Source organism: Cervus canadensis, chromosome 7 (genome assembly GCF_019320065.1).
Source record: "Cervus canadensis isolate Bull #8, Minnesota chromosome 7, ASM1932006v1, whole genome shotgun sequence".
NCBI lineage: Eukaryota > Metazoa > Chordata > Mammalia > Artiodactyla > Cervidae > Cervus > Cervus canadensis.
The window spans coordinates 16,943,484-16,971,362 of record NC_057392.1 but is presented as its reverse complement, the minus strand read 5'-3'; the positions used below and the strand labels follow the sequence as shown (position 1 = coordinate 16,971,362).

The following is a 27,879-nucleotide window of genomic DNA, read 5'->3' as shown; positions in this document are numbered from 1 at the left end:
AAAGGAAAGAAAAGGGTGATTGAAAGGAATGTGGTAGGTAGTAATAATAATAGCAGCTCACAGAACAGTTCCCAGAAAGCTATTTGTCATCAGGATTTTTTTCTAAAAGCTTTACATTTATTTATGAACCAGTTTAATCTTCATATCTTTTATGAGATAAGTACTATTATTATTAAGTCCATTTTATTGATAATAACTCTGGAGTATGGAGAGTTAAGCTAAATTGCTGAATTGAGATTGTCTTGGTAAATGGAGAAAAATACTAGATCAGGAGCCATATAAAGCTAAGATTAAACGTAGTGTGTGATGGAACTTGTTAAGTTTCAGGGAGGCTGAGTGGTTAGTTTGCATACCTTAGTGCAATGGTGAAGAGACTTTAGTTTGTATTCAGGTAAATAAAATATTGTAGTGTTGAGTGTCTTGTGTATATAGATAGAAAGGCATGGGGTGTTACTGATGGGCGTATGTTACACTTGTGAATGGTGCTGAGGCTGAAAAAGTCACTGTTCGAAAGTAGTAAAAGCCAAACCCATTCACTGCCATCCTCCTTTGAAGTTAGAAGGAATCCCGGACTTAAGTTGTTTAAAATGTTGAACATTTAATTCCTTTAGACTTACTCTTCTAGTAAAGATTAAAAGAGTATGCTTGATTTTTAGATTCTGCATCACAAAATCATGGACAGAGCAGGAAAGCTGCCAGGAAAAGGGTCTGTTCCAGTGACTCAGACAGCAATTCGAAGGTGGTTAAGAAAGCATCCAGAGCCAGACCAGGCCTTCTGAGAGTGCCTCGGAGGTGTGCCACCACTGCTGCCAGCCGGATCAAGCTGATGAGTGACGCAGAAGATGGCCATGTAGACCATGTGTCCACTGGGAGCAAAAATGCGAGGAAAAAGCCCCTCCATATTGCATGTGCCACAGCTCAGAAGATAGACAGCGATTCTGAGGGGGATGTAAATTGTGAAGTGCCAAACGAACAGAGTGGCTGTGAAGGGCAGCCACCTGAAGCCGACTCAGAAGGTAGTACAAAAAGTATCAGTCAGTCTTTAAATGAAGACTCAGACTCTGAAGGTGTGTTGGATTCAGGACACAAGAACAGGCGTACCAGGAGTCTCAAAACCAGTGTTGCACCTTCTAAAACAAAGAATGCCTTGATTGGGTCTTTGGAGGAAGATTCAAAAAGCCATATTCCAGGGGGTGAGATAGGTAGAAAATGTTCTTCTGAGTCAACTTTGGTGCACAAAGCTACTGCAGAGAATAACTTTGAAGAGGAACTGAACTATGGGCTACGTAGGTGGAACGGCAGGAGGCTCCGGACCTATGGGAAGGCTCCTTTCAGTAAGACGAAAGTGGTGCGGGATTCGCAGGAAGCTGCCGAGACAGAAGTAAAAAGGAAGAGACTGCAAACTGAATTGGAAAATGTGAAAGCTTCTGAAACAACAGGGAGTTCAAAGTGTGGACCAGATACTAGCCCCAGATCTGACTCAGATTTGGGATCTGCCACTGAATCAGATGCTGACTGTACGGATGATTCAAAAACCAAAAAGAGGAAAACGAAAGGGAAAGCAAAAGTAGTTAGAAAAGGTAAAACTTTTACAGCTAATGTATCTAAAACCATGAGACGACCAAGACAGAGCAAACGTCCTAGGTTAAATGTGGATGATAATGACTGGGAGGATGTGGACTATGCAAAATCTAAAAGAGTTCTTCGACGTTCAAAAATAAAGACGAGAAATCAGGGTAGAAGGACCGTGAGATACCATGATGGGGATGATGATAGGAGCTTAGAAAATGTGTTAGATTTTGATGATTGCACCTTATGACCTTGAGGGAAAACCAGTTCACTTAAAGAGGGAATGGACTGGAATTTATAGTGAAAGCTGGCTGTTGAAATTATTTTTTGTCCTACAATTCAGGGAATATATTTATATTTTTCTATGAAAAGTTATGAATGTGACTAAATCATGACTGTTATTTTTATTTGCACTTGCTTGCCTTTGTAGCAGCATTCAGCACAGGTGCCAAAATATGCTTCATTTTGGGGGCAGATCTAATCTACTTTTGACAGTATTTAACTACACATAGCAAAAGTTTGAAATATGTTAAACACTATACATTCTGGTTATCAGAACCAATAAGCATTACTTTTATGGTAGCAAGTGTCATACAGTTATTTTCAGAATTCTTCAAGAGATGGTAGTTTCTAATTCCAGTCCTATTGTAGTATAAATTTCACATGACCTTTGTTTACAGATTCTTCATAAATATTATGTTCATACTGACATAACAATTGGGGAGTGGGTGGTAACCACGATTAGTAGGCAAGGTACCTGCCACTTTTTTCTTTCCCTGGCTACTTGAGTAGTTTGCATTTTACCAGATTTTATCATTTTCATTGAAATGGTTTCCAGTTTTTCTTTCCAAGTCCTGGTGGGTCGTCTTTTTCTCTTTATTTTTAAGGAAAATATCATCCACTTTATTTTATAAACTTGAATTCATAAAGTGCTGGTAAATTATTATTTTTTTTAATGTTTGATTGTATATTTTAAATCTCTAAGGCCAGACCATAGCTAGCATTTTCTTTTAAATTGTGCACTAACAAAATATTATATAATTTGTCTTTCCAAGATCTCCTGTTTTCCATTTATGGAATTTAACCAAAATCTTGGTCTTCCATAGTCTTACTCTGTGAAATAGAGTTTGTGTGCCTTAGATTTAGATAAAGTGTGTTCTTTAATAGAGTGTACAGGGCTAAAAGAGTATTTAAATTATATGTAGTTTTCCCCCATCTCTTAAATTGTAGAGTTGAGTTTTGATAAGAGTGCAATTGCAAATGTCATTTATATAGGAAAATAGTTAGCTGTTATTCTCCATCTCTTTTACTCTACTGCTGCCATGTGCAATCCCAAGCATTCTTTGCTGGTGCAACTAAGTATCTTTATTAGTGACCTCTAGTATAAATCTAAGAAACTGTTGTGGGAAAATAATTTTGAAATTCACTTACAGCGTGACTTTTGCCACATCATCAAATACCATAGTACACTTATTTTCGAGCCAAATATTTTTACTTGATAGGCTGTGCTACTCCAAACAGTGTAGGTGGCCATTCCTAGCTTGTTTGTGCCTGAAGATGGACTTGACTCAAGTGGTTTACATATTTTGTAGCTAAAGGGTGTGTTACAGTACCCCCACCCTTTGTTATTTATTGGCCCTAACTGTGTTTGGTTTCAGACAAAATTAACCCTTTTCTCCTGTGTATCCTTAAGGTGGCAGACATGGGAAAGCATCAGGCTGATATCAGTGTTAGAATGTTCTCAAGTGTTGGTATTTCTTGGTTCTCTATTCCAGTTGACATGGTAGAGGGTTCTTTCTCTTTCTGCTCTGGTGTAAGGGGAAGGATATTCTTGGATATTACCAAGTGAGATAGGTGGTCTGCCTGCCTCTCTGGTTGTTGAGAGAGCTATCACCACTTCAAAACTATGATGCTTTCCTTCTCAAAGTTCGTGTTAACTATATTGTTGACAGATTGAGTCAGGATAATTGTCCTTGACTAGTGACCTGAAAAAAATTAATGGAATGCTTTTTACTTCCTTAATTTTGAGAACTGGTGATAGATGTCATATCCATTAATTTATTTTAACTCTTCTTAAACTTCTCTGTTTTATATCTATTCTCAGGGTTATAACTCCATGTTTACCATCATCTGCAAAAAGGTACCAAAAAAATCCATAAACTCATATGGAATATACTCATAAATACATCAGTTCTTTTGGTAAAATGATACTTAAACCATTTAGGCTTCATCAGTAGAACTGTTCTTAACTTTTGGACTGAATTGATTGGCTGGTCAACCAGTTGCTAATTTTTCCTTTTGTCCAAAATGGTTAGACCCTTGTGTGTAGAAGCAGTATTTTGGTTTCATCTGAAGAAAAAAAAACAAAAACAAAAAACACAACAAGTAAGAATTGGCCTGGTGACTTTGAAAACATGGTTGACAATGGTAGCTTCTCAAGTTCTGGAGTAAAACTAAGGGATTATAGAGAGAATCATTTTTATGGATTTTTTTGGTCACGGTGCTATTCCTAAGGTTAACTTTGAATATGTGACACACACTTCTAAGTACCCTTAAGGAAAATTAATAAATAATTAATAGTTCAAAATGTTTACATTGAGCACTAGAACATGTTTGACTTTTTTTTTCTATTTCTCTTTATGCAAAATGAGCAGGGATTTAATGCACAGATGTACTTTAATAAGTTTGGGATCAGTTTGTATTTTTCCTGTGAAAAAAGACAAAAGGTTACAAGTGGAATGTGAACTGATCCAGAAGTAAGTGCTAGAGCTTTCCATTGCACTTGAAGTAACTGAATGATGTATATGAAGAAGAAAAGACTACTGTGGTTGTGTATGTCCAGAGTCCTGTGATTTTATTCATTTATGGGTTAAAAAAAGGTTTGAGGTTATTTAGATTGGAGTTTTGATTCCTAATTTTACCAAGCATATTAAGACAAAAAGATTTCAAACATAAAAATAGGTGAAGTTTAAAAAGCTTCCCCCACCCATTTCCTCCTTATTTAAAAAGGGTATATTGACAATGTATAGTAACTTCTGAATAAAAGGAAACATTTATCCCATTTTCAGATAATTCCTAGGGTAATCATTCTCCCTTGCCCTCCCTTTTTTTTTAATTTTAGGGGATTAGATCCTTTGTCAGTTTAATAATCCTCAAAAGAATGATAAAACATTTATTTACTCCCAACTTCTATGTTACAACATAAAAGTTTCTTCCAAGAATAGTTAAGAGTTGTACCTAAAAGGAAAATTAGTTTTATAATAAGAAATGGGGTGAAAGAACTTATGTTTTAGGTAAATGGAAAAGGAGACATAAACCAATAAACTTACCACCTGAAGGTACTACTGTCCAAAAGTAAGAATAAAATACATCACTAAATCCTTCATACTCCACTGGCTGATGACCTCTTAAGTAAAATTCTTATTTAGAGTAACGTTGGGTCCATAACTATGTTCCCTTGTCCCTCTTCTAGCCTTTTTTCTTTAGAATAATCAGAACACAGAATTTATTAAGTTCACTGTATGGTATTAAGAACTGAAATGGAAGGACTTTATTAATCTCTTCTGTCAGTACAAATTTAATTTGTGTTACCTGGAAAAAAAAATGAGAGATTTTGTATATCAGATTGCAAGAACATTGTTAAAGGTACATACAGTATTTTTGGTTTTCCTTTCTACTCAATTGTATTTGTTTTTTGAGTAATATTTAAATGGCTAGAAAAGGTCTTTTTGCCTTGCCTTTTTATAGCTGAAATGCCATCTGCATTCTTCTCATTGGTATTAAGTCAGTATACTTACTTTATCAGGTATCTTGTAGTTGTCACCAAATCCTTTAGTTCATACATTGTATGGAAATTACAGTTCAATTATTCTAGTATGATGGAGTGTAACAAAGCACCTTCATTGTAGAAGAACTTTTTGTGTGTTAATTATTTAAGTTATATCTCTCAACTTCTGCTGTGGGTTATCAGGGAATAATAAAGCAGAAACCCTAAGAAAATTGCAACCTAACAGAATAAGACTTGTCTCTTATTCTAGTATTTGGGAACATACAGACCAGACCAAATATGTTTGTCAAAGCCAGGGAGAAAATGAAGCATTGTGGAAAAATCTAGTCCAACTACATTAGTAAATACTACTTATAGTAGTAGTATCAAATTGTGAATTTAATGGAAAGGATTGAAATGTAAAAAGTATATTGATGAGGGCTGTGTTGTCTTTTCTCCCAGTTTAAGGAGAATCTTATAACTTTCTAAAAATTATAGATGTTGCCTAAGGATACACGGGAGTTCTCAAGTTTAAGAGAAATTTTCACCGATCACTCATAAGCCAGACTGGTTTCTAATACATTGCTAATTTGGTTAAAAAAAAATCAAGGCTCTTACTTGGTGTCTGTTCAAGGATTGTGTGTGGGGATTTGATGGAGGGAGGCGGGTGGGGGTGCTCAGCGTTGGAGTCCTGCAGACTGCAGGCTCTGTCTCTGGCAGCATGTAAGTAACTTCAGACTGTTTGTCAAGACTGATGGGCTCACTGAATTGAGTTATCAGTGCCACAGCATATTGTCTGGTCATACTTTAGTTTTTTAAGTTAATTTTAAGGTAAGTTTTATCATTTATTAAAATCTTCAGTGGAAGTTCAGACTGTAAAGAGGCAGTCTGACAATTGAAATGAGATGGCACAGACTATGTGGACTGCAGCAGCCAGCCTACCCTTGGTTCCACAAGGAAAATTATTTAGAAATTGTTAACCTTTTTCTATTAGTGATTACATGTTAAAGAAATCTTCAGTTTTTAATAGGTTAAAGTTTATTTTCTAAGTTTTGATCCATACTTAGTTCTAGGAGTGTATGGACATATTTGGTTCACCTGTAAAATTCTAACCATTTAACTGGAGCTTGTCAAAAAGGCAAATCTTTAGTTTTCTACCTTCATATGAGATCTGTACTTTTAACTTTTTAAATGAGCTCATTACCACGTTAGAATCTGCATTGTCAACTAGGAACCAGTTTTTTATTCAACTAACTGAAGTAGTAAAATATAATAAATTTAATAGTCATTATAATTACAAGGCTTTTTTTTTAAAACTACTACAAGCCTTCTAGCTGGTTGATTCTGTGAGGGCTGCACCATCCAGTTCTCCTTGTAACTCTTTCACCTCTGGATTTAAGCAGCTCTCCACCCTGTGTCCATCTGTGATCTCTTCTCCTGCAGGCAGAAAGCAGGACTCCCACATTTGGTGTGAGTCAGAGCCTGGCGGGAGTCAATCGTGCTTGAAAGGGGGCTGCCTTCCAGCTGTCGGTGGCTCCATTGCTTTTCATTTGGAAACTAATAAAGCAGATTGAAAAACCCAGTATTTACTTCTGATATCATCTTATCCTGCCTGCATTATTCTGAAATGATCCATCTCCTAACAGATTTGTTAAGCAGATTAGGATCCCTGAATTCATACTTCATATTTTTTTAAATTAGATTTTTAGAAAAAGTTGCAGTATCCATCACAACTCTTGTGAAAAGCATTAAAAATGATTGTTATCAATTAATTGTAGAGATAAAATTATAGGGAGCTAGATTAGCTGTAGATGCAAAACACATCAAGGTTCTGTGTACCCATCATTGAGTGAACTGAAGATTGAAGGCCATTTATTCAACCACAGAAGTGACCAAACTACTGGAGAACAACCCTAGGTTACAGAATTATTTAACAGTCTCTTGACCTGACATTGCCATACTTATAGTCATTGACTTCTCAGTGTTACCAGCTCCTCTGAGAAAAATATTAAACCCTGCGAGTTACAGAAAACCCTCTTCTACAGCCCATCTCTAGTGAGACTTTGAGGTTATGGGATATTTGGAGACTTATACTGTGGGGAATATCAGTAAATGCTATTTGCTTCCAGAGTTTTGGTCATTGCCTATCAGTGAAAGTCAGACAATGAAGAAAAGAAAGGCCATCTCAAAGTCTGCTCTGATAAGAGGCTTGCTGGAGAGAGGTTATGATTTGCAACTAAAATGTTTTCCCTTTACAGGAGTTTGATTTACCTGTGATCATAGTGACCAGTAGTTGTCTGTACTTAAAGTGTATGAAATAGACCAGTATATTATTTTTACTTTGACTCAGACATTTTCTTATATTTTTCCATTCTCAAATTTGTTTCTAATTCTCTGTTTAAATGCTGATAAGAATACAATTGTTTATGCTTCTATAGCAATGATGTGAAGTTTACTTCAGATTTAGGAATACAGTTTTGTATTATGAAGTATCATAATTGGAATATGAATAATCCTTCAGAAACTAGAGATTGTTGCTTTGATTCAAAACTAGAATGTCTACATCCAGATTTCTATTCACTACAGACCGTATTAGAATACATAGTGATCTGTGAGTTATATTTTAAAGTGGTCATCTCAGTAAACTATGACCGAGCCCTACTAAAGATGTAAATTGTCACTGTACTAATGAAGTTTTTATTATACCCAAATAAGGAGTCATTTAATGAAGAGCAACAATGCCTCAAGCACTCAATGACCATTCCAACACCCATGGCTGACCCAAGACCACCTGGGATAGGCGGACTTGTGGGGTTGTGCTGGTTAGTCAGCATTAAATGGCACTCTCATAAATGATCCTTAGAGCAGTATCCTCCAAAAAATTGTAACCTTATACCCTAATATATATATATTGAACTTCTAACCCTGAATCAGTCTGTATATATATTTCTAAAAACTAGTTTTCTCAGAATAAAGCACTTGATAATTTACCAAGTTCTCGGTAATAAAATTGACACTGACTGACATGTGTTACAGTTTTAAAAATTCCCCACACTGTCATTCTGTGTTCCTCAGATTGTTTTTAGCTTGATGACATTCCCATTTTATGGTTTAAACCTTTAGAGATTCAGCTTAATCAAGTTGGAGATACCTTATACGATATAACTTAATCCTGTATCCTCTCTGCTCTAATAGTTCATGTTTCCTTAGAGCATTTTAAAAAGACTAGTTACCATTTCTTCTGTAGAATCTTTCCCCTTACTTTGGATTACAAATGTCTTAAGAGTTGGTACTTACTAGGTTTCTAAGGTGTCAGTATAAGTACTTTCATCACAACACTGAAAAGGAGTTAGTTGCAAGTTCAATCATTTTGTCTCACAGAAATTTAGTGTAGTAGGATTTTATATATACAAATCCACTGGATATGTTGGGAATGAACCAATTGTATATTTTTAATATTTTTCCAACATGCAAATGGATGCAGTTTGTTGACTGATAATAGCATATCCTCATTTTACTGTAAAGTACAAATTTCACCTTAATTTTACCATGTATTTTTAAAAACTATTAATCTGTTGTTGCATATTTATATTCTAGCATTTGCTTAACACTGATTTAATGTGCTGAAGATTCACTCTGAATCTAGGAGTGGTTTGCAGACAGTAGTTTATAATTTTAAAATTCCTAAGAAAATATTTTTTGAAATGATAATAACACCACTTTTAAGCCTCTCCTCCGTTCACTCCCCAACTTCCTGTGCAGCGACTCCAGAGCCCAAATAAGGCAAGGTTGGGGGGCTTGATGGGGGGCCCCCGCTGAGCAGCTCAGCCTGCTAAAATGCCATTTTTGCAATGCTTTGTGACTTACACTGAGCAAAACATGTCTTTAGAAATGGAATTTTCACTGGAAAAAAACAAGTGAATAATGTGATTTTGGTAAAAAGGACGGAAGCATTTGTGGAGAATTACTTTTAGCGAAGTAGTTCCTAGCCAACTATGGGAAAATCTTTAGTGGGTCTTGGAGAAAACACAAGCACATCTTTGAAATGCGTGTCACAGATTTAAGGTGAACTCTGAAGAGTTAATTTTGAGGTTTTAAGGCTTTGCTCATCACTCTCTGTTGCTAACCAACTTGTCAACCCACAGAAGTCATTTTCACCTGTACTCATTTGCCCTTGATCACAGGTAAATGTCTCCCTTCACAAAAGGAAAAACGAAGAAGGCTGGTAGTTTGTAGTTTCACTGCTACAGAGTAACTGTCCTAACGACTGGGAAAACCCTTATATTCTATCCTTAGCAGTGAAAAGGAAGTGAGTCCCAGATGATGTATGGTTATTTCAGTGGCTGCAGACTGTCCTTAGCAAATGCTGAATGTCTGGAAACCTGAGGCAGCGTCCTACACGCTCACCCCCAGCAAGACTTGTGCCCCGTGAAGACAGTCTTATAGTTTGGCTCTTAATGGCAGCAAGACTAGAGTGCCAACAGATAAGGCCTGACATTCAGGGGCTAATGAACTTCAGGTGCATTTTTATCAAGAAATACTAGTGCCCAAGAACAGTGCTAGTTAAGTTTGTATTTGAAATTTGAATATCTGGCTTTCAGATGTTGGCAAAATGAAAATGATTTGCGCCCATCTGAGTAAGCACCACGTGGGGCCTCTGCCCGGCCCCACTGTGCTCCATCGAAACGGCCTTGGCTGGCTCAGGCCGAGGGAAGGACTAGCCTCTGCAGAGTGCTTTCCGTCCTGCCTTTTCGCTGCTGGATCCTATCCTAGTTTCTGGCTCTCAGCTACAATAACACTTGAAAGAGGTTCTCCTTGCCCCTTAGGAAGGGTCCGTTTCTAGAACAAGTTCTGACAGCGGCCTGCGCTACTTCCTTAGTTCCTTACAGCGACTGCTTGTGTGTGTAGAGTTCGTTTCTTTTAGAAGCTTCAGCCTGATCCTGTCTGTGCCCCACATACACCAGCTCAGAAACTATCTGAATAGCAGTGAAACTAGGATTTAATCATTTCAGTTATATAAAATCCTGAAATTGAAAAAGACAAATCTAGGATTAAAACCACATTTCGGTTGTATAAAACCAATATACAGTTCCTTTTTATCTACTAGTGAACCATGTTAACTTTTTTTGATTAAAGGAAATATCAGTGTTGGAACTAAAACCTTAAGGATCTTGAAGTAGGGCTGATGCTGTGTCGTCATAGTCATGATGGCATTTCCTTCTTGTTTAGGTTCTAGGAAAATTATTTCAGAAATCCTGTTGAATATTTTAAAGTAATTCAACATAGAGTATTAGAAATGACACCAAAAATTTAAAACCTACAAAGCTCTACTGTAAAAATTAAGATTTTTAAAAAGTGCTTTTAGTGAGTTGCTTTATGATGGAGGAGACTGGCAGGCTGTAGTCCATGGGGTCGCAGAGTCGGACACGACTGAGTGACTTCACTTTATGATCCTGAGGGTACTTAACCTTATTCTTACAAGTCTGCTGCTTTAAGGGACAGTTATCCTTAGAGACAGTGAAGTGTGCAATGGGCTGTAACTTCTGTCCAAGACTTTCATTTGGAGACAAGGAAGCGGAAGGTTATATCAACGTCGAAAACGTGTAGTGTCATTGATGATCATTGGTTTTTCATTTAGCAATTTGAGTATTTGTAACACTGTTGAGGAATGTATTGAGGAATGTAAGTAGTAGTAAAATCTTGTGGTACAAGATTTTTGCATTTACATGAACTTTCATTTTTCAGAATCTGTTCCTAGAGACAGAGAACCCAATACAAAAATGAGAACATGTGTGCATAATCAGAAGGACGCAGTGCCAATGCCTAGTGAGACTCTGAGAGCAAAAATGGTACCTGGGAAAGTTCCCCGCAGATGTGCTACTGTTGCTGCAAATAAAATAAAGATAATGAGTAATCTAAAGGAAACCATTTCAGGACCAGAAAATGTGTGGATTAGGAAGAGCAGCAGAAAACTGCCCCATCGAAATGCTTCTGCTGCGGCTAAGAAAAAATTACTCAATGTTTATAAAGAGGATGATACAACCATAAATTCTGAAAGTGAAAAGGAGCTAGAAGATATTAATAGAAAAATGCCCCTTTTAAGGCGGTTCAGATCCTGGAAAGAAAAAGCACAGTAGTGACCATGAAAATGTAGAAGTGGAATTGAAAACCAGGGGCCACAAGTAGACTGGCAGTTGCATTCCGCTCCTAGCTCTAACCTTGTTAACCCCTTGTTGGCACCTTCTGAGGGATTTTCTAAAAGCCATAACCCAGTGGGGCAAAGGGGGAGGAGGGCTTCCTCCTAGTCAGCCCTTGTACAGATGCACATGACAAGAGAATTCTGAGGAGGAAATAGATTGTGGAGCCTGTAGTTGGAGAGGTGGAAAGACAAATGGCCCTGTCATGAGATTATTCCTTTTCTGAAAGGAAGGGCCTTGAAGAAATCTCTTGATTCTGTAGAAGAAGAAAACGGGAAGTGTACAGGGTCGGTAGCAAAAACTTCAAGGACTGAAAACATTTCAAAATCTCAACCTGATGCTAATTTTCAGGGTTCTATGTTAAGAGTATAACATTTCAGGCCACCATGACTGTGGTGTCATTACTGAAATAAGGGAAAAAACAGGCACATTTCAAGAGGGAGTGCCACTGAGCCTATTTGACATTTGAGTGAAGCAAATACTTCACTAAGATCCACGCCCTATAATTCACAACCCCAAAAGTCATAAATTAGAAGGGCCTGGGGATTCCATGATGGGAATGTTAATAAATGAGTTCTGAAGTAGTGTTGGAAATAGAAAAAGTCCATTGATGTTCTTATTTTGTTTATAATACTGCAATTCATACAGAATGACCACTTGATATGATGAATTCAGGGAATATATATTTTTATATGAAAGCTATGAATGTGACTATCACAACTTTTTCTCATTTTTACTTTCATGTAGCAGCATTTATAGAAATGCCAAAAATGTGTCTCACTATGAGGCAGGTCTTAGTCTTAATGAGTTAGAAAGTAAAAAGTTTAAAGATCGAAACTCATATTTTTAGATGATACTGTCACATCTTATGTTTCTTTATAGCACCTTAAAAGTTAGAACTTTATGAATATTTTGAGCAAATTTATTAGAGTCTCATCACAACAGACTTAAAGGCAGCATGTCTGGGCTATATCAATCCTTCATTAGGATTAGAAAATCTGGTCTTGATAATATAAAGAATTTATCTGCAATGAGGTTTGTGAGTAGGTATTTGTTGATATTAAAATCACCAGATTAAATGATCGCACTGTCAAATCTTTTTAACATAGTAACATGCTATTGGAAAAATGAACTGTTACAAGCAAGTTGTTTTCCCATTTAAAAGTATCTGTGAATATTAATATATGATTTGCATGTGTAAATCTAAACAAGTAAAATACAGCAATCTAAGGGTTTCTGTTCCTTTTTCATTAAAAGACAATGTAATGCATTTCTTTTGTTACACAGATCAACTTAAGTGTCTTATTGAGAAATCTACTTGTGGTTGCATGTCTGCTTTAAAAAAAGGCTTTTTGTTGTCACTTTCTTTTTCTTAGTAAAAGCCAGAGTCTGTATTTGCTCTGTTTGTAGTATATTTTCATCTGAAATACTGATACCAGTAACTTGTTACTAGTACAGGTGAGAAAGGGAAGAATTCCTAATAAACTGCGAATATTTTTAGGTGCATGGGGTTTTATTTTTGATCTTTAATGAAATGTTGAAACCTATTTCCAGTCCCATATTTGCACTTAATTTCACAGAAATTTCTTATTGGGATATGCTATGTCCTCAACAAATGCCGTAAAATGAAAATGTTAAAAATCTCAGTTAAGAGTATTTTATGCAGTTTTTTGACCGTTTTAGTGTCGTGAAGATTTCATTTTGAAGTTATAATTTTCTGTGGTGGTGTTAATTTCTGTTAGCACTTGAGATTGTACCATTAGCCTTCTTTCATAATAGAATCCCTTTTCTGGTTGAGTATTTGATTTGAACATATACTTGCCTTTTTTTAAGTGCTTGGCCTAAATTTATTGTAACTGCATGAAATAAGCATTTGTTTAAAATTGAATATTCTTGTAAAAATCTCTCTGAAATGTATGCAGAATTTTAATCATGACTAAATGTACTATCATTACCCTATTTATGATTTTTAATCAGCTTTCCACAAGTGACTTCTTCATAATGTAACTGAAATCATATTGAAGATCTTACTGGTAAAAGTGATGTTATTTTATTCAACAAAAGGACTAAGACAAAGTTGTGCCCAAACTGTAGCCCAGGAGTGTTAATGCAATTTTAAAATATTACACTGGTAATCTTGTCTATTCTAGCGTGCTAACAATAGCCAGAGTTTCCTAAGCGCGAACTAGATAGCTAGTCTTATTGTTTATACTTTAATGTTCATATTTTGCTTCAAAACCCAATATATTATTTTGCAGTAATGTGTAAAATTGCTAAAGAACTGATTTTATGTTAATGCTTTTGTTGACAGTTTCTCCACATCTAAAAGCAAGATGTTTCTAGCAACAGATTTGCGATTTTTTCTAATCTCAAGAGGCTCCCCCGACCCCATATTAGAACTTAACTTTGTGACTTATTTATTGATAGGGTTCCAGGATGTAAGCAAATGCCCTCTAGTTTCAGCACAACTGAATGTAGGTAAAGGGATTTTTTTTCCGTTGCAATATTGTATATTTTCACTTAAGCTATGGTATAGTGTCACTTTTCTCTCCTGCATGGATTAGTGCTCTGTTAGAAAAGAACCAATTCAAAAATAATTACATAACGTTTCTTATTAATGAAAGGCTATTTAAAACGAAATTTTGTACCAGAGATGGCCAAGTTTTTAAAAAGAAGCAACTATTTTTGCATTCTCATGAAATCTTTCAGATCATCAGCTTTTGAAATGTGAATTCCTATTGCCAGAGTAAAGGCTCATTTTTACAACACCGCGAAGCACTGTATTTTTTTCCTGCCCGTCCATCCGCCCTCTGTCCACTGTCCCGAGGACGCGCCGGGCCGGGCCGGCACCTACCTGGGGCGGTCGCGGTTTGAAGCCGGGTGCTTAATAAACCAAAGCTCACCCTGTCACTCCTAACGGAGAAGAAAACGGAAACGGAGTTAAGGAAGGAAGGGTAACTGGGCTGGCCTCTGCCCGGAGCTGTACGGATTGGGCCGCGGGCGGTCGAGCCCCAGGTCGGCCCGGTTCGTTACCTGCGGGGACGGGAGGCCCCACCCTCCCGGCTCGCCTCTCGTCTCTCGCCTCTCCCCTCTCTAGCCCGCAGTCACCTGATTTTTCCGCGGCCCCACCCGGCTCGGGCTGCGAAAGAAAAAGGCTCTGGGTTTGCACCGCCGCAAGGACTCTGGGCGCGTGCGCGGGGGTGGTGCAGGGGGCGTGGCTGTGCTCTCGGGCGCGTGCGCGGGGCGCGTGCGCGGTTCAGTGGAACCGCAGTTAGGCTGGGAGAGCGTGAGGGACGGCATGGCGGCTACGTTCTTCGGAGAGGTGGTGCGGACGCCGTGCCGAGCCGGGACGGAGGACGAGGAGGAGGAAGAGGAGGGGAGGAGGGAGACTCCCGAGGATAGGGAGGTCCGGCGGCAGCTGGCGCGGAAGAGGTGAGGTCCTGGGGCATCGGAGCGGACGCGCCGGCCCTGAGCTTGCGGCTGCTCCGCCCTCCCCCAGGCCTCCGGCCTTGCTGGGCTGCTGGTTGGAGGCGGCCCGCGGGCCTGCTGACGGCTCGGTGGGACGTCGGCTCCTGCCGTCTTTCAAGGCTTCCTTCAGCATTGGTGCTGGTGGTTTCCTGCCGGCGTGATCCATTTTCCAACGGTGCGGGGCTGTTTTCCTCCCCCAAGTTTGTCGTGCGTTTGGTTCATGGATATAAGACAACTCTTTAAAACTGTATTCTCCGCCTCACTTTTTGGTTAGCATCGTGTGTCAGCAGCAGATGGATATGTCCTTTTTTTTTTTTTTAAAAAGTGTTATTTCCAAACACAGACATTAGAGAAAACAGTAAAATGGCGCGTTAAGCCCCTCCAGTCACATAAATTCAACAGTTAGGAAGATTTTGCTACATTTTCTCTCTCTCCACCCTTTGGTGGGTCCCAGTCTCCGTGGCCTTTCACTTCTACAGCTTTCAGAACGCGTATCAAACGATACAGGTATTTTCTTACATATTAACAATTGATAATACTTTTTGGATGTTGTGTAATATAGCCAGTCCATGGTCAGATTTATCCAGTTGTCTCAGACCCATTTTACAGTGCGTTTGAGGAAGTCAGAACCCTGGCAAGGCACACACCTTAAGATTCATAGGTTTTATCTCTTGAACTTCCATGTATTTAGAGCAGCCCCCCCTCCCCCCGCCCCGGCCCCCCAACTTTCTCACCCCCTTTGAGAGACCGAGTGTCCTGTAGGATGTCCCACCCTCTGGATTGGCCTGATTGCTTCCTCTTGGTGTCCTTTATTCAGGTGTGTGTCTGTCACCTGCATTTCCAGTAAAGGGATCCCCTGTTTTGGTTGCTAAGATAGATTGATCTGTGGATCAACTGGACAGCCTGATCTCTCTTGTACAGTTCTCCATGAACTGGGCAACAAACGGTTTTACCTATGAATTATTGTTGCCTGAATCCGTTGCTTCCTTAAAATGCTAATTATGTTCTTTATAGAATTAAAGTTTGCGTTCTGCTTAATACAGAATCATACCTGTGGGAACCTTTTTGTCACAGTATGATACTAATTGCATTTAAATTGTGTGGAGGACAGGAAAGAGTGGAGTGCTGCAGTTCATAGGGTCACAAAGAGTCAGACACAACTGAGTGACTGAACAACAACATTTAAATGGCTTTTCTTTCATTTTTCTGTTTCTCTTATTAGGGAGGTGCGGCTCTTTCGAAGACAGACAAAAACAACTTTGGAAGTTTCTCTGCTGGAAAAACATCCTTGCTCCAAGTTTATAATTGCGGTAGGAAATAATGCAGTAGGTAAGTGGAAGTGCATTAGATTACATGCTTTGTTGAAAGGACAGAAGCTGAAGTTGCTTCTTCCCATCATAACAGATTTCAGAGGTATATTACTTTTTTAGAAGAAGTCATAGCAGAATAACTGTGTCTGAATGAAATCTGTCCCTGCTTATGTGGCGCTTTTTGAGAAACTTGAAAAATAAGATTTAGGGACAATATCCTTGGCTTTAGGAACTTACGAAGTCAAGGAAACACCGTTTCTAGTACCCAGGTTTTCTTGGGCTTCTGGACCTGCTGTGGCCCAACTCAGCAGGGGCAGAGGTGGCGTGTGCACACGGCCCCTTGTCACAGTGGGTCCTTGTATGCTTGTGAGTTAACTGACTCCTTTAAAACCATGAGGAGAACTAAGCAGTATAAGGTTTTTATATATATATAAATTCATTTGATAGATTAAAGTCGGAACAGTGCAGAGTTCAGCTGGAACAATGAATGTACACACAAGTACACAAACCTGTATCATTTTAGGGAGTTCACAGGCTCAGAGGAGAGCCTGGGGGAACTCCAGTGAAGATTCCTTGCCCTGTAAGGTACCCCTAGTGCCACTGTACATGGTAAACAGTATATGGTAAATAATTGCTGACTCACTTATTTACAGTTCTCCTGGCCTAAAATTTTCCAGAAGGCTGTTATAGTGTGAGAGTTTGGCGGGATCTGTCAGTAAACCTGTCTTCCTGATTCCTGGCTCCAGTATCATCTAAACTCAGGGCATGGCCTCTAACTTCTTGAGGCCTCAGTTTCTTTTTCTGTACAATGATGATGTGTGTAAAGTTGATGCTCTCAATGGCTGTTTTAGCATTAGGATTCTCAAGTTGAGTTTATTTACTTTTTACAATTTTTTAAAATTCGTTTATTTTAAATTGGAGGATAATTGCTTTACGGTGTTGCATTGGTTTCTGCCAAACAACAATACGAATCAGCCATAGATACTGAATTTGTTTTTTATTGAATAGAAAACACAACTTGTGGAGCCGAACACTAACTGATGTGCGTTGTTTTTCACAGCGTTTTTGTCGTCATTTGTCATGAATTCGGGAGCCTGGGAAGAAGTTGGTTGTGCTAAACTCTGGAATGAATGGTGTAGGACAACGGACACCGCGCACCTGTCCCCCGCAGAGGCTTTTTGTGTGTTTTATCACCTGAAATCGAATCCCTCAGTACGTGGGGCCTGGCTTGTGTGTATAAGTGGGAGTTATTTAGGCATCACTTATGTAGTGTTCATTTGAATTCCACGTTCCTTTATATCTACTTTTGGGCTGAGGGATTCTGCCTGTTGGCAGTGGTAGTAATCATTTTTCTGCTTATATAGTATCAATGTGGCAAATACGTTGTGTTGGTAAACTTCTGAAGAAATTCTGAAGTAACTTTTTTAGAAACAAACCATAACATTAGATACTTAAACCTTGCCCTCATTCAGAAAATGATTTAAGCTGGCAGATCTAAATGTGGGAAAATGCGTACATGCTGTGGAAGCAGGGGTTCTGCTTTGTTGCCCTAAACCCACCTGGCATTCAGCTCTAAACCCATTCCTGTAGACTGGACACTCAGTTAACACTGAGCCGATGAGTGCTTTATGCACTCTGAATGCAATTCTGTTGACATTGAGCTTTCATTCTTACCTGATTCATCCTGATTTTTGTTTTTTGTTTTTTTTTTTGCTGTGCTGCTGCATGGCCTGAGGGATCTTGGTTCCCCCTGACTGGGGATGGAACCTGGTGTGGAAGTGTGAAGTCTTAACTGCTGGACCCCTAGGGAATTCCTAATTCATCCTGATTTGTTAAGCTGTAAAACATGCTCTGCAGCTGACGCCTAGTGATTCCATTGGATCTCATTTATCCTAGTCCTGTTGTTGGGTCCTGGGCTTCCCAGGTGGCTCCATAGGAAACAAGGCAGGAGACGTAGGTTGGATCCCTGGGTCAAGAAGAGGCCCTGGAAGAGGAAATGGCTACCCACTCCAGTCTTCTTGTCTGGGTAATCCCATGGACAGAGGAGCCTGGTGGGCTACAGCCTGTAGGGTCACGGAGAGTCGGACACGACTGAGCAACTGAGCACATCTTCTGTCCTTGGGACCATTCAGAGAAAGCAGCACGGTTGGGGACACACGTTAGGCTGGTGAGGCAGCCCTGCAAGTGATGCCTGTCTGCACCTGCTTGTTGACAGAGTGCTCTTCCACTGCTGCTGGACGCTTGAACGGAGGCCAGGGGCAGGGGCTCAGACAGTGGAAGATGTCAGTAACTCTGTAATAATGTAATGTTAGCCTTGAAAATGATAAAATTTGATTTTGTAATATTTACAGTTTGTTTCTGTAACATGTAATCCAACATTATTAAAATTTACATAAGGATTTTTGTAAGCATCCAGTATTTATGGGGAATAAATAGTAAGGGAATTAAGCACGTTCTTCTTCTGGTCCTTAGTGGAAAATTTTCGCTGTAGAAAGTGTCTTAGAGGTCAAGCAGGAGAACTTTCGGTTACTGTGTTTAGTTTTACCATTGGTTTGTTGGGTGTCTTGACTATTCAGACCCTGTGTGTGTAACTAATTACATATCTAGTCTTGTTCTTCTCCCTAACCCTGGGACCCTTTTTTTCCTCTTGTGCTTAATTTTTTTTTTTTGGCTGTGCCATGCTACCTGTGGGATCTCAGTTCCCCAGCCAGGGATTGAACCCGCGGCTCCTGCAGTCGAAGTGCGGGGTCCTAACCGCTGGGCTGCTGGCAAGGGCCCTGTGCTTCATGTTTTCCCGCTTGCATCATCAGGTGTGACTGTTTCTGCCAATATTTGGACATGGTTGATCTTTATGGATGCTGTCGTTCCACGAGCACTGATGATCTTACCCTCTGATGCCTCTGTGTGGCAGGTTTTCAGTTTGAGCACGTGGCTTCTAGACTACCACCACCTTCCAGACATCAACCCCGTCCTTGGGTACGGCTGGCCTGAGATGTGGCTGGACTGTTGCCCTTGACTCTCGTAGCACTTGATGTTTCTGTGTTTTGGGTTTTTTTTTTTTTGAGTTTGGTCTTCACAGTGTGTGACCCCGAGAAGGGCAGCAGGCCTGGCGTTAAGCCCTGTTTTGTAAAGAGGACGCTGGTAGTGTTTACTGACAGCGTCTTCAGAATCTCCTATGCCAGCCCTCGCGGTGGTGTCACTGTGCACTGTCTTCTGACACTACTTGCCAGTCGTGGCTTGGTTCTTAAAATTTTAAACTTTAAAGAAAAACGAATAAGCCGGTAGCAGATTAAGCAAACCAAATGTTATCCAGGGGTTGTGTTGGGATTCACATGATACATAAGTGATGACAGCGTGGGGTGTGTGTAACGTTTGCTTGACCTGACAGGAAACACGGAATTTGATTTCAGGTCATGCTCTGCCAGTGCAGTTGCTACGTGGCCGAAGATCAGCAGTATCAGTGGCTGGAAAAGGTGAGAGTTTCATCTGGGGTTGCTGCCGTAGCGGGGTTCATTGTCTTTACACGAAAGCCTGCGTAGTCAGATGTTGATGTAGGGCAAGTTTTTGCTTTTTCCCTTAGACATATTATAGGAGTTTTAGAACATAAAGAATAAAAGAACATGGGCACATGTAACCAGCGTGTGCTGAAGATCCTGGGTCATGAAAATGTAACACATTTGCAAACAAGTTGCCCACAGAGCAGAGGCAGAGCAGGGCACCGCCACGGGTGAGAACCGGCCATGGTGCCCAGGCTGCCTGGAAACTGGGCCCGCAAGGTGGGAAGCCCCTGTGAGCTGGGCTCACAACCTGGGTTCACGGGGCTGGCGCCAAGCCGCCACTCACACCAGAGCTGCAGCCATGGTTCTCAGCATTAGGATGGATCGATTGAGTCTTCATTTTGTGGGAGAATAGAGCAATTGTATGTGCCCAGTAAAAAATTTTCCAGTGAAGAATTTAACTAGGAGATCCAACCAGTCCATCCTAAAGGAAGTCAGTCCTGAATATTCATTGGAAGGACTGATGCTGAAGCTGAAACTCCAATACTTTGGCTACCTGATGCGAAAAACTGACTCATTGGAAAAGATCCTGATGCTGGTAAAGATTGAAGGTGGGAGGAGAAGGGGCTGACAGAGGATGAGATGGTTGGATGGTGTCACCGACTCAATGGATGTGGGTTTGAATAAACTCTGGGAGTTGGTGATGAACAGGGAGGTCTGGCATGCTGCAGTTCATGGGGTCGCAAAGAGTCAGACACGATTGAGCGGCTGAACTGAACTGAACAATTTTAGGGAATGATCATAATTTTCTTAGTTGTGCATTATTTTTTAATGAAATAAACCTTTTCAATACATCTTATAAGTGTTTCAGTTTAAATGTTAGGCTAAATATAGATATGTATTTATATATATTTAATTAATTTATTTTTTATATATATTTAATGTCAGTTAAATATAGATATAATTAAGTTCATTAGAAATAAGTTTCGTGCACACCTGTTTTAAACCAGATTGGCATACTTAAAATACACTTTATAATTTTTGGTGGTAGTTTTGATTAAAGGAGGAATTCTCTGATAAGGTCTATGAATGTTCTGATGGCTGTATATGTGATTTTACTTTATGTCCCTATGTGTATTTTGTAGGGAGAGACTCCATAACTTCAAATAGATCTCAGAAGAATAGAAAACAGCTGTATTAATTTGTATTATTAATTTATGTATGATGTTTTGTACTGTGGAATAACTTTCCTCTCTCAGACTTGAGAAAGTGTAAAGTTATGCATTTCCAAAACAAAGTATTCCAAAACATAAGTATTCAGGGAGGATGATAAATCAGGCCTTGTGAATGATGTTATATCTCTTAAATGGAACATTGCTTATAAATGTATATGATGTTAAGTTCTGTGTTTATTTATAAAGCTATGCTATAATTAAAATAGTCTTACAGATCATTTACAGTACATGATCTAAAATCTTCTGTCCTCTTGCTATTTGAAATAGCCATTTTCTTTCTTCATAAAATATTTTCAGAAGAGGTGCAGAGATCTAAAATCCACTCTTTTTTTCCCCCTTGAAGATAGCTTCTTCCTTTTTCTTATGTCACCAAAGATTTTAAAAGCTGGAAGAGTCCTTAGAAATCCATGAAATACCAACTTAGGTGGACATTGAGGCCTTGAGCAGTTGAAACTTGATTTATAAAGGAAATACAGTTAAAAGTCAATTTCAGAATCATTTTCACTGATGTAATACTGTTACGAGTGCAACTTGCAGGTGATGTTCTTAGAAGCATCCTCAGTGCAGTGCTCTTAAACCCATCACTCCATGCCTTAAGGAGAGGACCACTTCCTGTTGGTAATACAACACTAGTCTAAATGGAGCGTTCTTAGAGGTAGGATCTTAATTATGTCACTTTCTCCAGTAAAGAATGGGTGCCGCTTCCAGTCAGTGTAACACTGTTCTCAACACTGATGGCAAGTAGTGCTCTTAGAAACTGAACAAACAGTGGAACAAAACAAAAAGAATCACCTACAGGCATCGGCGGTGGACGGGGGAGGGTGTAAGTGAACAGGTGCTTGTAGTTGAGTGGCTCCCTTACCTGTGATGGCGTCCCCGGCTGTTAGAGCAGCTGCTCTGCCTCCTTTGTTCCTGACTTCTCTGACTTCAGATCATACCTCCCTCTGTCCTTAGTTCGCAGGTGGGGGAAGTGGCTTGGAGAAGGTCACCTGGCTAGAAAGTGACAGAATTAAGATCAGTCCCACCCCAGTGAGGGGACAGCAGAGCGGGGGCTCTGTTTTCCATTGACACGTCCAGCCCTTCAGAGCATATGTATACACTGTTATATGAATGGTGTTAGGTAAATAGCTTGAGGGATGTTTCTGTTCTGTATCTATTTTAATTTGAAATCAATTTTGTGTTAGGTTTTTGGCTCTTGTCCAAGGAAGAATATGCAAGTCACTGTTCTCACATGTCGCCATGTTACTGACTATAAAACTTCAGAATCTACCAGCAGCCTTCATACTCCTTTCCTGAAAGCTCTAAAAACTCAGAATTTCAAAGAGCCGCCCTCCTGTTCACTGCTGGAGCAACCAAATATTGTCCACGACCTTCCTGCAGCAGGTAGTATTGCTGTGCATGACATTCACTTCTATCTTGTTACTGCTTTTTTCATAGTTGTTACTGGGACAAGTAGAGATCTTTTTGAGGTGTTTGTTAATGGTGATCAGTACCAGTGTGTTGGTGTTAGTCCTCAGTATCCGTAGTTGCTGGTATGTTATATTTTGTAGCTTTCCTGGTGGCTCAGCAGTAAAGAACCTGCCTGCTAATGCAGAAGTGGGTTTGATCCCTGGGTGGGGAAGATCTTCTGGAGGAGGGCATGGCAGCCCACTCCAGTATTCTTGCCTTTAGAGTCCCCATGGACAGAGGAGCCTGGCAGACTGCATTGCAGTACCTGGGGTCACAAAGAGTCAGACGTGACTGAGCAGCTGAGCACGCATGCATGTTATATTTGGTTTGACTGTTTAAACTTTGTAGACACACATTCATTGTATGAGAGCAGGTCAGAGTTCTTAGCTCTTAACTCAGAGCTGCCATTTCTTTCTAGCATTGATGACTTATCATGCAAGCCAGTATTAGATGTCATTTGTTTGTGCATGAAAAGTTGGCAAAGTGTGTTTTAATTGTCAGAATAGAAGCTTCAGATATTGAATTTTGGTAGTTACTTTAATAGTTTATTTTTTATTCATATTACCAATTATACCCTAACATATCAAATTTTGATTCTCACTTTTTAGTGGTTAATATGTTATAGTATATAATTCACATATTTGTTCATAAATAAAAGTTTTTTTTAAACTTTAAATGTTAAGTTTACTAGAACAAATGGCTAAATGTTTTATACTATGCATTATATATTTATTATTTGCATTTAATTTACTTCAGTGCAGTCAACAAAATTATAATCTTGTATCTTATTTGTAAAGCAAAAGATAACTTAGGGAAGTAAATTGTCTTTGAAAGAAAATATGCATTATAATTGATTCAGAATGGCTGTAAATGATTAAAAGAGGCAACAGAGATGACTATTTTTAAAAGCAGCCTTTTTGAGGTAGAGGTGTTGCACTTTAAAATTGTATAACAGAAAACCTAAGTGATTTTGTTCTTGTCTGTTCACAGTTCTGAGTTACTGTCAAGTATGGAGAATCCCTGCAGTTCTGTACTTGTGTTACACTGATGTGATGAAGTTAGACCTGATCACAGTCGAAGCTTTTAAGCCTGTACTTTCTTCTAGAAGCTTAAAGTGTTTGGTTAAGGTAAGGCTTTATCTTATTGACTTAATAATGAACTCAGTAGCGAACATAAATGTGTGGTATTGAATGTGAAACCTAAGTAATAAATAGAGGTCCTTTTCACCCCAAGTAAAGAGAAAGCTGCTGGTCTGGCAGTTTCCACGTGATTGTCACATGTTCTTATAGATACACTTCTGAAACTGGGACAATATTTTGTTCACGTTTGTCAGGATAGGCCAGTGCTCTAAATCCCAGATGTCTATGAGGGAAGATGGTTTCACTCTTCAAGAAGTTTCTGTAACTCATTAATTTGGAAGGTGTAATTTTTTTTTTACATTAATTTTCAGCTGCGCTGGGTTTTTGTTGCCGTTCATGGGCTTTGTCTGCTTGCGGCGAGTTGAACCTGCTGTTTGTTCCAGTGCTCAGGCTTCTCACTGCGGAGGCTTCTCTTGTCGTGGAGCATGGGCTCTAGAGTGCAGGCTCCATAGTTGTGGGGCACAGGCTTCCTTGCTCCGTGGCATGTTGGGTCTTCCCCGACCAGGGATTGAGCCCATGTCCCATGCGTTAACAGGTGGATTTTTATCCACTGTGCCACCAGGGAAGTTCCTAGAAAGTATAATTTTTGAGAAGGCATTTTTGAGCATAGTAAGGGTCAAATTATCATAGCGTTTATTGACTTAATTTTGCATGGGACTAGATAGGCTAAATCTGTCCCCTGTTCTCAGTTTGGATGTACCTGTGGGCTCTTTTCCCAGAAAAATACGTATCAGAGCATGTACAGAAAGGTTTTGCCAGTAATTTCAGGTAGTCCAGGGACTCCGCTCTTCTCCCTAAGAGATTCGCTGACAGTATGGACTCCTGGTTGAAGAACTTCTTCCTTAAGGGGACAAGATTATAACAGCGTTGTTCCAGGTTGGAAGCCTTGTTTTATTCTAGGATGGCCATTAGTAGTAGGGCACCTTTCCTTGTAATTTCTGGTGGCGTCAGCTGATTTCATAGGTTTCATAAATTAGACTGTCACCTACACGGGAGTGTTTTCTCTTGTGGTAGCCCCCAGTTCATCATGAGTCTGACATGTCAAAGGCTCTCGGGCATTTACTGAATTAGCAAGAGTGAAGTCCTAACTTGGTATAATTCAAGTCTATCTTTCAGCTTAGCTGGAGTCATGGATAACGTCTCAGACAAGCTATTTTGTATTTAGCATCCCTTTCTGAGGATGTGGTAACTAGTGGCATTGCCTGCGTCTGTGATTACCTGATCGACTTTTCCCACCTCTTCAAGAGCAGGGGCCGTGGCCGCTGTCTTCACTCTGGGTGCTGCCCCCCAAGCATCTTCACCACAGACGTCACGGCCACAAGCTCGCTCACTGCAGACGTTGTCACCACCTACCTAATTATCTGAGGGGCAGTTTTGTCTTGAGAGATAAAATAATGAAAAAATAAAAGAGGGACATTAAAAAGGACATAGTGAAACAAGAGAAATGAATAACAAACTTAGACTTTATTGTGAAGCACAAAATATTTGAATACATTTAAAATGTATCTACATCCTGGCAGTGCTGTGCAAAGAACGGGTTCTGTGGGTTGTACTTAAGCACTAGTCTTCTAGGTTGCACGTCCATGTGAGCATACGTGTGTGTGTGTATATATAGACGTACAGGCTTGTTGATTTGTCTCCTTTTTCAGCATCACACCTCGTCTTTTTCACCAGAGTTTCTCCCTTTATTAAGAGAAGTATCAGTTTCCAGGCCTGGGATGTGGATGTCTGGCCTGAGCCTGCTGTTATCTTGTGAAGCCTGTTCTGCACTGTCTGTTCTTGGCTCCTTCTCACATGTCCGTTGGTGGACGTTCTAAATTCTGTGGGAAACGTGAACCTGACTCTGCGCCTGAAGATCACCGAAGCCTTTGCGTGGATGTGCTCTTTTCTGTATAGCACGCAATCTGGCTTCATGCTCCCGTGTTTCACACTTCCCCTGGGTTTTTTTTTTGTTTTGTTTGTTTGTTTTTTTTAATTTTATTTGTTTATTGAAGGATAATTGCTTTACAGAATTTTGTTTTCTGTCCAACCTCAACATGGATCAGCCATAGGTGTACATACATCCCCTCCTTTTGAACCTCCCTCCCACCTCCCTCCCCATCCCCCCCCCCCAGGTTGATACAGAGCCCCTGATTGAGTCTCCTGAACCAAACAGCAAAGTCCTGTTGGCTGTCTGTTTTGCATATGGTCCCCTGGGTTTTGTCACCATGTTTTCTATCATGTTGGTGTCCGTAGTTGTCACAGTCCCCTGTTTTAAGACACCAGGTCTCCTTGTCACCGTGCATACCATTGTGAGGGCTGAGACTTAGTGACAAAGAAATGAGAGTCCTTCGGCGGCGGCAGAGTCCAGACTGTCAGCCAGTTATTTCATCTTTTATGGCAAATTGCCTGGCAGCCGTCAGCTCCACGGTGAGAGTGGTGAAGGGCGGGAAGCAGAGCTGTCCGGATGCTTCCGTGAAAGGGCTCTGTTGATGGCGTAGTCAGTGCTCAGGGCACCAGTGACCCAGAATATTCTGTACTTGTTCTGAGTCTTGGAAACCGTTTGTCATGTAGAGTTTTAAGTCAGCTTTCAGGTGACATCCTTTGTAGGGGAAATATAGTTAACTTCTTTTTACTTTTTCATTTCTTGCTGTGAACATGACTTGTGGGAGGGTGAAAGGGCTTTTTGAAGAGCACTGTCCTCTTAGTGACTGAGCACAGTCGTCCTGGCTTAGGTCAGAGCTTCTGTTCTTCTTGAAGTGCTATTTGGTCAACAGGATGGAGTTCAAGTTGGGAACAAGATGGAATTCCCTTACGTCCCTGCAGTGGATGCCATGGTGCCGGGTGCCCACGGCCTGGAGGGGGCACAGGTGCCCAGTGCCAGCTGCCAGCCAGGGTGGGCGGGGGGTGAGGTCAGCCGAGGAGAGGCTCCATGGGAAGGGCCTTTCAGCGGGACCCAAGGGGCGGGCGGGTCCCGGCGGAGGGGACATGCCCAGGGAGGCAGGGTGGCGTGAAGCGGGCGGGCTCAGGTGCGTTTGAGGAGACTGGGAGGACCCTCGGTCGGGGTGCAGGGACGAGTGAGCACGTGTGGGGGAGGTGACCGAGGAGAGTGTCGTCCACGGGCTCGAGACTCCTCTGGAGGCCTGGGGTCCTGGCAGAGAGCTTCGGGCAGGGTTGAAGAGGACCAACTCAGAGGTCCCGTCCATCAGGTGCGGAGGTGAGAGGCGGGGCCTGTCCTTTCGGTGTCCTCTCTGCTTCTGTGTCAGTAGTAGGGCTGGGCACGTGTGCCTTGTTCTGACTACATTCTCACCATGATAACAACTTCTTCTCTCCTTCCAGAATATTCCCCAGAGCACAGAGATACTGAAGAAATTGATGACAACAAATGAGATTCAGAGTAACATTTACACGTGATTCCCAAGATCGTTTTGTACAGTGTATCACCCATCCATTCCTTTAAGGGCAGCAGCGTACCCTGTTTTGTAATTACTTTTTTCCACGGGGGTATTATGAGGGTGTTAACAGAATAAACTTATTTTAAATTCATTATAGTTTCTGTTCCTTGTTTATGGTGGTTCTAGTCACACCTGAAATAAGCCAGATGGTTCTCTTTATCCATAAGGTGGGGGTTTTGTCTTATTTGACTATGTTAAGGTAAGATAGTTAAATTCTTAAAAAGCTACAGTTAACAAGTGTTACTAATATGGCAAAATATATACTTCGGTGCAAAAATTCTATGTGATATCTGAAAGCTGCTGATCTGGTATTGATGAGTCTTAATATGCGAAAAGGTTCTATATTGTGAGTTCTTCAGTTTTTTTGTTTTATGGATAAAAATCAAAGTTATATACTTGCTCAAAATGAAACCAGAAAATTTGTATTTTCATGACTTTCAGTAATCTCTTAATGGTAACTTCCTTCCCCAGATTTTCTGGGCTGTTTGCAGTGTTGCTATTGTTCTGATGTCCCCAGCTCCATTGCGGGAGTGTTCTCATTAGAATGTGAGGAGGTGATGAGCTCCAAGGAGCCGCACTGCTGCGCAGAACCACTCGTTAAACTGTAACCTGCATCCACAAAGATAAATTTTAAAATGGTGAAGTTGACAGAACCATGCCTGTCAGGCTGTTTTTAAATTCAGGGACTTTGGATTTTTCTGAGAGATTGAGAATGTATGAGCTAAAGAAGCTAGCTGAAAGGAAAATTTAAGAACTGTGTAAGAGATGTGGAAAGAAACCAAAATTTACCCTTAGAATTAAAATCGGGATTGTGA

General features: G+C 40.2%; 2 protein-coding genes across 3 annotated transcripts in view; both read left to right on the top strand.

The window, feature by feature from the left end:
• Nucleotides 1-14,300, top strand: part of BRWD1 (bromodomain and WD repeat domain containing 1) — a 123,660-nt gene extending 109,360 nt beyond the window's left edge. Inside the window, exons 41-42 of the mRNA XM_043474437.1 lie at nt 657-1,580; nt 11,081-14,300. Of these exons, the coding sequence (XP_043330372.1) occupies nt 657-1,580; nt 11,081-11,472 (1,316 nt within the window). The 3' untranslated portion in view covers nt 11,473-14,300. The remainder of the gene's footprint in view (nt 1-656; nt 1,581-11,080) is intronic.
• Nucleotides 14,301-14,782: 482 nt separating this feature from the next.
• PSMG1 (proteasome assembly chaperone 1) lies at nt 14,783-27,155 on the top strand. Of its 2 annotated transcripts, none has more exons than XM_043474439.1 (7): nt 14,783-14,964; nt 16,223-16,329; nt 17,371-17,522; nt 19,721-19,783; nt 22,227-22,425; nt 23,482-23,618; nt 26,949-27,155. In XM_043474439.1, exons 1-7 carry the CDS (start codon nt 14,831-14,833, stop codon nt 27,021-27,023), a joined length of 867 nt encoding a protein of 288 aa, XP_043330374.1. In that variant the 5' UTR covers nt 14,783-14,830; the 3' UTR covers nt 27,024-27,155. The 2 variants fall into 2 exon arrangements, with proteins under 2 accessions (XP_043330374.1, XP_043330375.1); XM_043474440.1 differs by lacking the exon at nt 14,783-14,964 and adding an exon at nt 14,998-15,507.
• The last annotated feature ends 724 nt before the right edge of the window (nt 27,156-27,879 follow it).

Bases quoted from the DNA above. Each gene is read 5' to 3' on its own strand.
- PSMG1 (XM_043474439.1), top strand. From the start codon at position 14,831: ATGGCGGCTACGTTCTTCGGAGAGGTGGTGCGGACGCCGTGCCGAGCC. The intron at 14,965-16,222 runs GTGAGGTCCTGG...TTCTCTTATTAG, and splicing joins CGGCAGCTGGCGCGGAAGAG to GGAGGTGCGGCTCTTTCGAA. The intron at 16,330-17,370 runs GTAAGTGGAAGT...TGTTTTTCACAG, and splicing joins GGTAGGAAATAATGCAGTAG to CGTTTTTGTCGTCATTTGTC.